General features: G+C 41.4%; 1 protein-coding gene across 1 annotated transcript in view; it reads left to right on the top strand.

Moving 5' to 3' along the window:
* The window catches only part of UBR7 (ubiquitin protein ligase E3 component n-recognin 7 (putative)), a 27,470-nt gene extending 14,381 nt beyond the window's left edge, over nucleotides 1-13,089 (top strand). Inside the window, exons 5-11 of the mRNA XM_019518635.1 lie at nucleotides 783-836; nucleotides 2,351-2,456; nucleotides 7,337-7,521; nucleotides 8,160-8,291; nucleotides 8,664-8,826; nucleotides 10,013-10,074; nucleotides 11,068-13,089. Coding sequence (XP_019374180.1) covers nucleotides 783-836; nucleotides 2,351-2,456; nucleotides 7,337-7,521; nucleotides 8,160-8,291; nucleotides 8,664-8,826; nucleotides 10,013-10,074; nucleotides 11,068-11,160 — 795 coding nt within the window. The 3' untranslated portion in view covers nucleotides 11,161-13,089. The remainder of the gene's footprint in view (nucleotides 1-782; nucleotides 837-2,350; nucleotides 2,457-7,336; nucleotides 7,522-8,159; nucleotides 8,292-8,663; nucleotides 8,827-10,012; nucleotides 10,075-11,067) is intronic.
* Nucleotides 13,090-13,520: the final 431 nt, after the last annotated feature.

Below are 13,520 nucleotides of genomic sequence, written 5' to 3'. Positions count from 1 at the left end.
ATTTATGAAAATGTAATTAATTTCAATTCATTTCAGTTTAATAATTTATTAAATTATTAATGTATTGAAAGGGGATTTTTTTATGTCATGGAATACCACAATATAATACCTCAACCACAGCTAGAAAAAATAGACCTAGAGGCTGTTGGAAATGTTGAGACAAAAGGATTGAGAAAGTAAACAAGATCAACAAAAAAAGGAAAATACAATATTATTTTAGTACTTAAAGAGATTGTGTTACTGGGCATCAGATTTTTTTTTTTGGAGCATTTAGAACTCTAATGAATGCATAAATGAACAATTTAAGACAATATAGTTTAATAATAAGCCAGATTGCCTTGTATTGTACCTGACAGAATTCTGAGGCTAAATTAGGTTGTCTGTGACTCCTGAAAATCTGACATCTTTAACCTAAAGATTTCTCTCTGCTTCTGTTGATGTATCTTTTATTTACATACTTACACATTAGAGGTGGTGGTTGTAGATGTGCTGCACTGAGTTGATTTTTGTCAAATCTGTATGTCAGAAGGTCTGGCTTCAAGGAAAAACTAATTTTGTTAGACAAGTGGGAATCTCCATGGTCTTCAGAATGTAACAGATTACATTCAGTACCTTGAAAGCAGACTTGCAGCTGAGGTGGTAACTATTTATAGTGGGTATTCAGAGTGGGTGCGTGGAGTGGGAAAGTGATATTTATGTATGCTTCTCAGATAATACTGTAATTTGAGGCTTGTGAGACTTGAAGATTCATATTGCTGCTAATAATATGATTGTTCATCTAGATCCCAGATGAAATGATCCAGTGCATTGTTTGTGAAGACTGGTTCCATGGAAGGGTAAGGATCTATACATAGTTAACACAACTGTCATCTTGCATAGAAATGAACTTACATCAGTGTTTTCTTTGTGACGCATCTTACTTGCTAAGTCGTCTTCACAGCCCTCTTGTGCCTACGCTTACTTTTGCTGCTGATACCCAGCCACTTGGTGAGGATTAGTACTTATGTACTTCAAGGGTTTAGATGCTCAGGGGCAGGGCAGAGATTTTTGGCCTCTGGCAGGGGCCAGGGCTCTGGCATCTGTTGCAAGTTACAGCCTGTGGAAGCAGAAGATGGGTAACCCCTGATTAAGATTAGGGTGCCAAACTCATCTGTGTCACTGGGCTTGATGTGGATCTACCAGTGGCAATGATAGGTACATTAAGCACATGGCCAGTCACCTTATCACTTGCTCCCTGCTGTCAGCACCCAGTGCCCATTCAGTCTTCATCTGGGACCCAGATAGCAGGCTGTAGCTTCACCCACCCCATGCCCAAATTCCAGTCCTTCTGGGAACTCTATGAACTGGGTGAAACAGCAACATGGGCTATATCTAGCCTGCAGGCTATATGTTTGACACCCCTGGTCTAAATGTTTCTTAACAGATTGTTGGAAAGCAGGTTAGATTTGTGATCTCTTTATACCCTACTGAAGGTGAAAAAAGACTAAATGTTTTCTACTAGGGCAGGAGCGATGATGTAGCTGTGTTAGTCCAGAAATTATGCAAGAGGCAAGGATTTCTTAGGATAATATCTTTTATTGGACCAACTGTATAGTTAGGTTAAAGTTAGACAAGCTTTCCAATACAATGCTTTTAAACCCAGAGGGAGAACCTTCCATCTTCAGCTCCCTCTGTGCAAAAATGAAGTTTATTTCCTACCTATGGGGACTTTTTACCATCTTGTAACATCTACACTTTTCCCAGAGCCTGACGAAGGGACTTTGATCCCGAAGGCTTGCAGAAAAGGACAGTTTTCTTGCCATTTTCCAGTTGGTCTAATAAAAGGTATCATTTTGGAACCAAGAGTTCTAGTTTTTTATATGTTTTTAAATGAGACTTAAGAAAGAATGTCTTGCATTCAAAATCTTGTCTAATTTTATCTCAACTATATAATTAGTTCAATAAAAGATATTGCTCTAAAGAATCCTCATCTGTCTCAAATGTTTTCTGAAACTTGTTGAGCAATGGGAATTTTGCAGTGTGGAGCTGACCTATTAGGGTATGCAACGTCTAAATTGACATGAATGTTTTTGCTAATGGAATCCAGATTTAGAGAGTTGGTGTGTAAACAAAGACAAATTGCAGGGAAATGTAACTGGTGTTTGATCAATTCATTTCCATCCTCTAGTTATTCTGATGCTGGTGAAAGTGGCTCTGGTTATGCTGGTAGCAGAAACGCTGAAAACATGAAAAAGGAGGTGGACATAATGTGTATTTTTCTACCTTGCACAAGAGAAAAAAAAGTCTGCTGAATTCATTAGACTTCAACTGACGTTACACTACCCTGTGCTCCTGTTTCTTCTTGACACAGCACCTTGGTGTGGTTCCTCCTGACAGTGGTGACTTCCATGAGATGGTGTGCCAGACCTGTATGAATCGATGCTCTTTCCTATGGCCTTATGCTGCACAGTTAGCAGGTAAAATTAGGATAGCTGCACTAATATTTCTGTGGCATATACCCCATACTTAGCTGCCATAATTACATAACCCTATCCAAACAGGAAAAGATAGATAGATATTAGCAAGGATTTTGGTTTCCTATGTTTAAAAATTGCAAATTCTCTGACTAAAACCCCCCAAATCCATGATTAAAATGAAACGCCACTATATATGTAGGTATAAATTGAACACAATTTTTTTTTATATACGTTTATAACTTTAAAGCAATTTGGAAGCCTACCAGTACCTCAATCACTATAATAAAATCAATTCTAAATACCTATACATTCTGGTATTTAATTTTGGGTTTCTTATCATGGTAAAATCAGAGATCTCCTTGCCCTCTTCACTCACCAGGATGCAGGTCCAGGCCTCTCGCTCTCTACCCACAGCACCAGGCCTTGCTGGTGCCCCCCACCTCCCCTCCCCAGCCCTGCTGGAGGCGGTTCCTAGCTGCCAGGGACTTGGGTCCACAGTGCCCTGCCCCCCACAGTAGTGCCTGAGCCCCTGCTGCCACCTGCAGGTGGCAGCAGCTGCTGCAGCGGAGCAGAGCCTGGAGCCCAGGTCGCCTCCCCTGTGGGTGGCACAGCCAGAGCAGAGCTGGGGGTGGGGACGGGACATGGATGGGACACAGGTGTGGGCTGCCTGTTGTGGTTTTAAGCTCCCTGTCCTGCTACTCTCTGCCGGGGTCTCCATGGCCCAGTAGGCGGGATCCAGCGTGGCTGGGCAGAGAAGCTCCTTGCTGCTGCTGGGAGCTCTATACCACCCTGGTGAAGTGCCCCCTTCCCGCCCAGCAGCAGCAAAGGGCACAGCTCTATGCTGCCACTCCTGCTGTTGCTAGGTGGGCAGAGGGCACTTCACCAGGGCAGCATGGGGCTTGCAGCAGCAAGGAACTTCCCCTCCTGGTCCTGCTTTGCCCTACTGTGCTGGGTCCCACCTGCTGGGCTGCAGAGGCCCTGGGGGGAAGGCAGCAGGGCAGGGAGCCTGAGCCCATAGTGGGCAGCCTGCCCCTGCCCTGTACATAGATCTGGGGGGGCACTTTCCCTCTCCTCGAGAGTGCATGCAGTGGTGGGAAGCCATCCCCCCCCCCGAATGAGCTGCCTGTGGCATCATCCTTTTCTCTGCTAGGGCCATGTAGCCATGTATTCCAGTCCCAGGCTCCAAGCCCCATGTACTGTCCTAGATGGGAAGCAGCCCAAACCCAGCCCTGCCCACCTCCTTCCTTCCTTCCTTCCCTCTCTCCCTATGGGGGCTTCAATCCTCTCTTTCCCCCACCAAACTTACCTGTGGGAGCTGCTCTCCAGGCTACCATGTGCATGGCAGTGCATGCCATGCCATGTGCATGAACCTGGCACCCCCGTCCTGACTGCCATCTTCCTGCTCCCCCCATCCCCTTGCAGGCTGGAACTCTGCCAGATTTGGATGTTAGCAAGGTAGTTAGCTGTCTTTTAGTTCGAAGTCAGGCAGAAAAGCAGGGCAGAGTGTTACCATAGACTAACTTGTTCAGAGAGGCAGGAGCTTTTGTAGGCTATTGCTTGCTTTGTTAGATGTTATGAATGCACTTGCAGAGATCAGGAGTACTAAATAGGAATAAAGTCTAGAGTACTAGATGGTCTTAACAGTCTAAATAGGATAAAAGTCTAAATTGAGTACTAAATAGGGAGGAATAATACAAAGGAGAAGGAAAGGGGGTGTAAGAGAAGGGATACTGGGCATGGGATGCTAACTGCACAGTAGTATGTCATAGCACCAACAGTGCTAATGCACTACTGCGCAATAGGGTCATTTAAAAGATGTTTGACAGCACTACTGTGTAGTAACCACTGCGCAGTAGTGTCTTGTGTAGATGCACCCACTGATGAGAGGAAAGTGGGTTGAAGAGATCAGTTAACCCCTTGACAGACAGAGGTTACAAAAACTAACCCAGGTAATGGGATAACAGTACACAGTTTGTGTTAAGACTGTACTTAAACACAGTCTAGTCTGTGGGATTTCTTGTTCCACAATTTCATGTTAATTTGGTTTTTAAAGTTTTGTTGTTTTAAAGAACAGTGACTGAGGTCAGTGATGGAATGATTTGGAGGATGGGATTGCATAGTTAGTAGGTTTGAAGAAGACATCCAGCTGTGTGGAACTGCAGACACTTTGGAGGATGGTATTATAATTCATAATGACCTTGATAGACTGAAAAATAAATTTTATTCAGTTTAGTTTCAGATCAGTAAGAATGAGTGCAAAGTCCCCTTGGGGTGGCACAGTAAAATGCATAAATACAAATTGGGAACAACTGGCTAAGTTGCAGTATTGGAGAGAGAGATTTGGGGGTTATGACGGCTCTAGGTGAGCAAGGCGGCAGGTGGGCGGTTGGTATGGCTCCAGCCCTGACCCTGGGTTGGGGCTGGGTCTGGGTCTGGAGCCAGAGCCACAATAGATATTCTCTCCTCCCCCCTCCCACTTCCCCCCCAAAAAGACCCTACTTGCGAGAAAAGGTGGGATTATCGATAGTCTTTGCATAGCTCCACGGTATTAAAGAGGATGGCAAGAGACTGTGCTCCATGGCTGATTGAAGAAGAAGCCCCGTTTCCCTATAACTATGATTCTAGTATTGCTGTGCTCCGGTTGCTGAGATGAAATGTGCCAGTGAAGCAATTGTTTAAAAGCTGTTGGGTAACTTGTACATTTTTACTGCTGCTAGGACCACTTGCAATGATGACTGAATGGTTTCCTTGTTATAATAATTCAAAAAATAAATGTTTCTTGATGAAGCCAGTTGCTGTCAGTGAAATGTTTGGTCACACTGTCCAGGAAGACATGTCAAGCTTATCTGTTCTGTGGCTAAGCAGACGGAGGGAAAAGCAGTGCTGTTGAGGCATTCAGACCCCACCTTAAATTTCAGAAATAAGAGCAGGTGTAGAAGAGTTCACCCACCTTAAAGTGTAACAGGATTAGTGCATTGCTTACTAAGTTTCATCTGCCGTTTAGTTGCTGGGGGAGAGAGTCTAGACCTGAGGAAGGGCACTTGATACTCGAAAGCTTGTCCATCAGTTCTAATTATATAGTTTTTCCAAAACTCCTTGTCTCTATGTATGTGGACAAACTTAATAGTTAAATCATTCTGTTTTTGGAAAGTCACTGTAAAATTAGGAGTGGCACCATCCGTTCAGAGCATTATTTCTTTGTATGTTTTTATGACAGCCCTAAACATTTTTAAAAGAGTATTTTATAATAGAATAAACTATAGTTCTTGGTTTCCCCTCACCTGTCAGAAAATAAAGCCAGCCAGATATGGTAGTGCTGGAAATACAATATCGCAAAATAAAAACTTAGAAAAATTACTTGGCTACCATCCAGTCTTTTACAAATATCCGTGAATTCCAAAAGCCTCAAAAAGACAAGCATCTCAACATGCAGAAACGTGAGATAACAGTATTCTATTCTTTCTTCAGTTAATTTTTTTATACTAAAACCCCACAGCTTACTAGAAAATAAACGTGAAATGACAAGACACAAATAAATTAAGCAGACTGGTTTTAGAATAGTGTCTCAGTTGGTAAAAAATACAGTACAGGCAGTCCTCGGACTTACGGCACAATTGGTTCCTGAAAACTGTCTTAAGTCAAAACGTTGTAACTTGGAACCAATTTTCTCATAAGAAACAACATTATAAATGGGGGATTGGTTCCTGAACCAAGGCCCGATACCCTACTTTCACCAAAAATGCCCCAGAATGTTGTACTCAATCAATTATAGATGAGTACTATAGCTACATTAATATATTTATATTGTAAATAGCAGTCATTGATTTGGAAGGACTTCTTTGAGGTGATTTTGCTGGACTTTTTGAAGGGTTCTTGGCTGGAGTCTTCTCAGGAGTCTTGGCTGCAGGTTTTTCTGGAGTCTTGTCTGCTTTCTTAAAGTGTCCAAGGAAGTTTGGACAGATGATCTCCAGGGCGATGAGTGACGCAGCGAACTTGTTCGCTGGCATGGCATTGCATCGGATCAAACGCTGTACGTCAAAAATGGTGTTGTAAAGTTGAAACAGGGTGTCCATTTATAAACGCTGTAAGTGTGAAACATTGTAACTTGAAACGCTGCAAGTCGAGGACTGCCTGTATCTATCTATAACTTGTTCTGTAATAGTATTTTTGGGGCGGAAGGAGTTATAAGTCATAAGTTGTGAAAGATTAAGTCATTGCATTAGTTAATGAGATCATTATGTTCTAAAATATCAGTCAGATATATCTTGGGCTTTGCTGTAGCACAGAAGTTCCCAATCACCAGGTCATGGCATGGTGGGGCAGCACCGAGAGGGAGGCAGCCAGCTCCATGCCCCTGTCCTGCTTCTGCTGCCATGGCGATGCCTGACGAGGTGCTGCCTGCACAGCAGGTACCAGGGCCTGTGCTGGGCTGTGCAAGGCCTCCCAGCCCTGCCCGCACCTGGGAGCAGGGGTATGTGGGTGGCCAAATGCTCGGGGTGGAGGGTGGGGAGACAGCTCTGCTACTTGTTCCTTGAGAGGGTAGCAGAGCCCCTTTTTCCCAGGCAGCCCCAGCTGGGTCCCCCCAGGCCACTGCCTGTGCAGCCCCTTCCCCTGCAGGGTCCCCCAGTGCCTGTGGCTGCAGTGCCAGAACCTGATCTTTGCAGTCACCCCACTCCCCCCACACGCACATAAAAGTAAAATTTAAATATGTAAATTAGATACCTGGTCCACCAAAATTCTTTGAGCGAGTTTGCCGGTCCGCAGTACAAAAAAGGTTGGGAACCACTGTGACACAAAACAACGTTAAGTAAAGAAAAATTTAGAAATATGGATTTCTTTGTCTTGTGTTCTAATGTTAGTTGTGGATATGTGTCTTCCAGTTCCTACAGTGACCAAAATGAACTCTCGTGAAGATGACGGGATTGTGCTAAATGTTAAAGAAACTGAGGAACAGACGAGGGAAATCAAAAAAGAAAGTGGACTAGACCACACAGAAAAGAGTGTGGAAGAGCAAGTTGAGCAGTGTAATGAACCATCTACTAGCTCTGGGTCTACATGTCCAAAGGTAAAGCACACATTTTCCCTTTTATTTTGTGCTCCCCCACTACCTAGTGAAGGGAAAGCTCACCTGTTTTTGAGTTCAGGAAATTGTATTTTTGTTTAATTGCCATTACTTAAATATAATACTTTTGTGCTGTTATTGTCCCAGCGCAGATTCTTCAGGCTATAGATATGCCAGCAGACATGGCTGTGAAGGATTTAATGCCTCTAATAGCCAGTAGGTTAGAAGGTGCAGGGCTACAATATGCCATGCCCAGCCCAGCCCAGCCTTCCTCTGTTAACCTTTTTGCTTGCTCAGGTTGAGGACTCTCATGAATATATTTCAAATGTGGCAGTACCATGTGCTGGAACTGTGCCAGCAACTTAGCCTGGATCTAAATTTGTGAAAGCTTCATTGAGAGTCAATGGAAGAGCATCTTTGTTTGCAAGAAGGATGAACACTGTATTTAAAAGTATAGGTGTCAAATAGTTTTTGCTGAGTTGGGGAGGATATACCAATGTCTTGATTTGAACTGCATTAAGATGTCCTTTAAAAGTATAACAGGGATAAAAAGATAATTCTCTAGCAAAAAAAAAAGTACAACCTATCAAAAACTGAATAAAACCATTGAAATGAAAAACACTTTCCTCATTTTCATTCAGGTGGTCACAAAGAATGAAGAACAATTTTGCAAGCTGAGAGAATTCCAAAGCAAGCCGTATCTAAAGAAAGATACTGCCACGTTCTGGCCTTCTAGCTGGCGAAGCAAGATATGCACATGCAAAGACTGTTTGGTGTGTATGAGTTTTACTTTCTAAGCTAATGTTTGTATTGGCTTCTTGAAGGAAGTTGGCATTGATGCAGGTTCTAAAGCTCTCTTGTTTTGGATGTAAATATCTAATGGAAGAGTCTATGAATGTAGCAAAACTGGTAAAAGCCGGATCCTTTTTGACCCACTGACTCTTTTGAATTAACTGAGCAGTTTCTAAACTGCTGTTCTTTAAATAAGAGCACAGTTGTGGAAGCATATGGGATAGCATCTGTAATGATTATTGGTATTAAACTAACACTGTGACCTGTTAGTTCCTCAAAAGGAAGGCTTGAAATACTGATAAATGAAGTGCAAAGTTTGTAAGCTGTAAAGTAACTTTTACTTTACTCTTCAGAAAATGTATTCAGAATTGGATGTCCAGTTCCTGACAGATGAATGTGACACGGTGTTGGCCTATGAGAATAAAGGCACAAGTGACCAGGAGACGGAGAGAAGAGATCCTTTAATGGACACACTTAGTAGCATGAACAGAGTCCAGCAAGTAGAACTCATCTGCGGTAAATATTACTTGTTTGGGAGTTAGACATCATATGACCTGCATATTTTTAAAATCTTAAAGTGCTGCTTAATAAGCCTAATTTTTAATAGCAGGGGTCTTCTGAAAAGCAGCTTATAGGATACTGGCCCAGACTGAAAACTTCCCAAAATACTTGTATAGGAAACCACAGCTTTGGCTCAAGCCTGGTGTTAATAACTGCTGCTTGTATTAAGAAAGCAGATTATGACTCCTTTTACATTTTTTCTTGACAGTTTTAGTATGAGACTTTCTGGAAAGGTTATGTTGCTGTTAGTTTTTGTTTTTCATCATCTGATTAACTGCTGGTCTAGATTTATGGTTTTGGTAGATTTCTGTTTTTTATAATAGGCATTATTTGGGGTCAGGGACAGTAGGGCAACCAATAGTGTCAAGAAATTCCTTCTGCCTTAAAGTTTTCATATTCTTCCTTAATGCAGACCCCAAAGGAAGATTATTGGAAAAATAGCAGAGGTTGCTCTCAGTCGTATTCGGCTGGACACCTGCATCAGTGAGTCTGAATCCTGCCTGAATCCTTCATAAATTAAGGCTTCAGAGACTTTTTTTCAATTGTATTGACTTACTCTCTTGCCTCCTATACACATTTCTGAAGACCAGAGTGAGCTGTCATGACTATTGAGTCTTAGAGCAGAATAATTAAGACTATTGAGTCTTAGAGCAGAGGCATAGTTGAAGTGTTTCTCCATCCTTCATTACTTCTAAAAATCAGGTTCATACTCTCTGATTTAGCAAGAATGAGGTATGATTCTCCTTGAGGTAACATTCAGAGAGGAACAGATTGTTCTGATTGAGGTAGAGGAACAAATAGACTGAGCTAAAAAAAATGCCAAATCCTAGGAATAAGGAATCTGCACACTGTATTCTGATCCATCTCATTGCACCAGGATAGCGCTTTGCTTACAGCTCAAACAGTTATCTTTACTTGGAGCAGGAGTTGGTGTTGACAGATGTAGGAGGACTCATGAAGTCTTCAGGAGATTGTTTAGACAGAACATCTTGTATCTTTGTATTATTTTATTGTCTGGTTCAAGCTCAGATGAAGTTTACTGATCCAGCTCTAGTTGGGTACTAGCTGTCACAGGTAGATACCAAGCCCTCACTGTGAAGCAAGTTCTTAACTACAGTTTCCCTTGCATTTTTCCTTCCAGAATACAATGACTTAAAGACAGAGTTGACTGATTATCTCAGGAGATTTGCAGATGAAGGAACGGTAAGGTGCAACTATGCAGAATTTTGTATCACCGTTTCCTAGGAAGTCCCAGTAGGCTTTTGTACTGTTTTAAATTGTGTGCAACACTTCAGGTTAAAATGACCTTAGTAACTGTTATATGAATAAGGCAAGTGAAGTGAAATTGTATATCTTTGTTCTTAACTAAATAAGAAGGTATTGTTGTTAAAGGAAAGCCTTGTTGAGAGACTATTGGAGCTGATCAGAAGTGTTTCCATAAATGTGTATCTTGGGCAGCAAGTGCAGTTTATAAATCTAATTAATCTAGCAAGGCTTTTTCTATATAAGACTGAATCTTAGTCTTACGTTTCTACTAATCAGCTTTACTGTAAAGAATAAGGGCTGGTGTTAATTACTGACACGCTTGACCTATTCAGTCACATTTTACCTGAGGACTTTGCATCCTATTGCCCCTCAGCACTTACCTAAAAACTTCCTTGTTCCTTGTAAGCCATGTTCAGTGTTTGAATTGAAGTGGTTTGGAAAAGCATTATTCTTATATGTGTTTCTAATTGGGTTAAAGTACAAGTGCTACATATGCAGTTATGTTTCCTCAACTCGAACACACTGCTACTGAAGTGTTACTTTGTAAGTAGCACTCCTGACTATAGGCAGGAGGTGAACATTAGAATTGGCATTATACGTTTTGCTAACATTGCGCTTGCTCTCTCTGCCATTCAGAATGGGAGCTCGCATACTTTTAATGTGGAATTTAGGCCTTGGGCCTTCCAGTGGGTAGAACAGGACACTTCTTCCCAGTAGTACTAAGGAATTTAACTTGTTGCTGCTGGTTTCTCCACGTCTTTTTATAGTAATTAAAAATATATATTGCCCTGAGTAGACTCTCATGTAGTTCTTGTCAGTCAATTACATATTTGGGAAAAAAAAATGTTACTATACCAGTATTACGACTTGGATTTGATTTTTTTTTATTTATTTATTTTTTTATTTTATTTTTTTTTAAATTCCCCATAGGTTGTTAAGAGAGAGGACATTCAGCAATTCTTTGAAGAATTTCAGTCACGAAAGAGGAGGCGGACAAATAGGATGCAGTACTACTGCAGTTAAACTGAAAAGGCTTTGACTTTCAAAAGGACAAATGGGAAAACCATATCCTTCAATAAATAGAAGCACCTTCACTAGTACTTGACCTCCCCCCTCAAATCCTGCTTTCTAAGAAGTCGCCTCCAACTTTTTGCTTATTCAGTCTGTTTCGTAAAATACTTCTAACTACTTTTTATAGCTTACAGATGCATCCTAACTCAACGACAAGTGCATTGCATAGTGACTTAGTTACACAAATTTCAGTGTCAACAGACTAGCAGACTTTGAAAGTTGGTTTTATTTCTGAGCAAGTGGATTGGTCCAAATTAAAACTTGTGCCAGGTTGTTCCTTTTCTTCTTTGATCTATTTTTATTTTAATTCCTCACCTTGTATCTAATACTAAAATGGAGGCAGTCACTCTTTCCTTGGTCTCTGTACTATGTTGGAATTCAGTGCATTTGCACAACTAGATAATGTTGCTTTACTGGTCTGAATGCTTCTGTACTAACTCCTGGTTGGAGTGATTCTTTTGTATGCGTCTCATACAAAGACAGTGGGTTCCCATCTGCTGTTCACATGGAGGCATAATTCTCTAAACAATAAGGCATGTGCTTTAATAATAACATCCTGTTTATTTTAGTCCTTTAGAGTGAAGTCAAATCTTGACAGTAGGCTCATAACACACATCACATTGTACTTGTGTAGGCAGAATCCTAGGGTGGTGTTTTGAGACTACAAGAAGGTTGAGGAATCATGGACTGATTTGGAGGCAGAGCTTGTGGCATTATTTTTTATTCCTCTTCAGAAAATCTTTGGCTCACACTTGTTAAATGTAGAATGCTGCTGTACAGCAAAGTGACAGTCATCTTAATTCCCCCCTGCTAGAATGTAAATAGGATGCTAAAATGGGGCTAGGAGGCCACTAATACTTTTTCACAACAAAAAGATTTATAATACATTTTAGTTTTAAAACTGATCTATCTTAAGCAGATAGTCTGGACATTTACTAAGAGTTATAGCAGCCTAATGTTTTAAAACCTTCCAGCTGTAGTATACATGAAGTTGTGATCATTGTGTTAGTATTGTGACTGGTAAGGCCACACACACGTGTTATAGTTGTAGCTCTAAGTACAAACACAAGCTCTTTTGTAGCAGTTTGAGTCTTTGTAGTGCTACAAAATAATTATACTTTCAGAGAGGACTTTCTAGGCTTTGTAGTGCTGTCCATAACACAGACTCCTGGCATCCCACAGCCCTCCAAGAGGGGGAGAGAGCAGCTGACTTCCCACTAGCCTGCCCAGCTGTCAGAGCCCTGTTGAGATGCTCCTGCCTCACAGCGGCACCAGCAGATTTTCTAGCTCTCCAGCCTGGGGGATTTGAATGCCTGTATGACCCTATAGCATTATACTTGTAGTGTGATACTGAGACCCTTTGTAGTACTACAGACAAACACCTGTCCATACCCTAAGGCACCTAAGATGCAAAAACTCTTAAATAAACGTACAGCTGATACCCCTAAGACTCAAGTGTGAATTTTCACATGTCAACAAGCTTCTGATTAATGTACAACCTCGATCCCTCTTTATAAATAAGGTGTTCTAGAGAAAAGATTGAGAAAATGTGCATTTTGAATGATGTTTAGCTCCACTTTATGGATTGTATTTGGAGGGCTTGTATTTTCCGAGAGGTACCATTCTGCTTCTACTTTAACCAAACTGCTTGCCCCCACGCCCCAAGTCCTACTCTCCCCACTAATTTCGTCTGACCATCTTACTTTGCAGAAGCTTGATAGAGAATTGGTTTGTTCTTTGCAGATATGACTAGCTGCTTTTAAACCTACATTTCTGGGTATTGTATGTGCTTTTTTGTAGCAATTGTACTTGGAGTTGTAACTGCATATTGGACTCCAAAAAATTCTGTAAAATTTAAATAAAATGACTGTTCAGACAGTGCACACTTTATGGTTACTTTGTTTAGAATTACTGCTGTGTGGTTTAGTCTACTTCCACCCAGTCCAAACAGCAGTAAATCTCTTTCAAGCCAGGAAGGAGGCTGTGGCTTAGCCAACCTCCTGTGCAGTCATGAGACTTGCTGTACAAAGAAATAAGAGCCAATAAAGATGGAAAAAAAGAAGTCCAATTGATTGGAAAGCCTGCATTCATTTAATCCCAAACCCAGTAAATTAGTCCTAAAAGTCTAAGGTAATTAGCAGCCAGATATACTTGTTTTAAATTGCAGCCTCAACAAAAACATGTATTACTTCTGACACATGGGGCAGTGTGCGTAGTTAGACAAAAGGGGCTTAAACAAGAGCTTACTATAGTGGTAGCCTCTTTACAAGAGAGCAGATGCTGATCTCCCCGAGCAAAATGTAAATCTGCAA

This window comes from Gavialis gangeticus, unplaced genomic scaffold (genome assembly GCF_001723915.1).
Source record: "Gavialis gangeticus isolate Ggan-Ray unplaced genomic scaffold, GavGan_comp1, whole genome shotgun sequence".
In the NCBI taxonomy this organism is placed as follows: Eukaryota; Metazoa; Chordata; order Crocodylia; family Gavialidae; genus Gavialis; species Gavialis gangeticus.
This window is presented reverse-complemented; position numbering and strand designations above follow the sequence as displayed.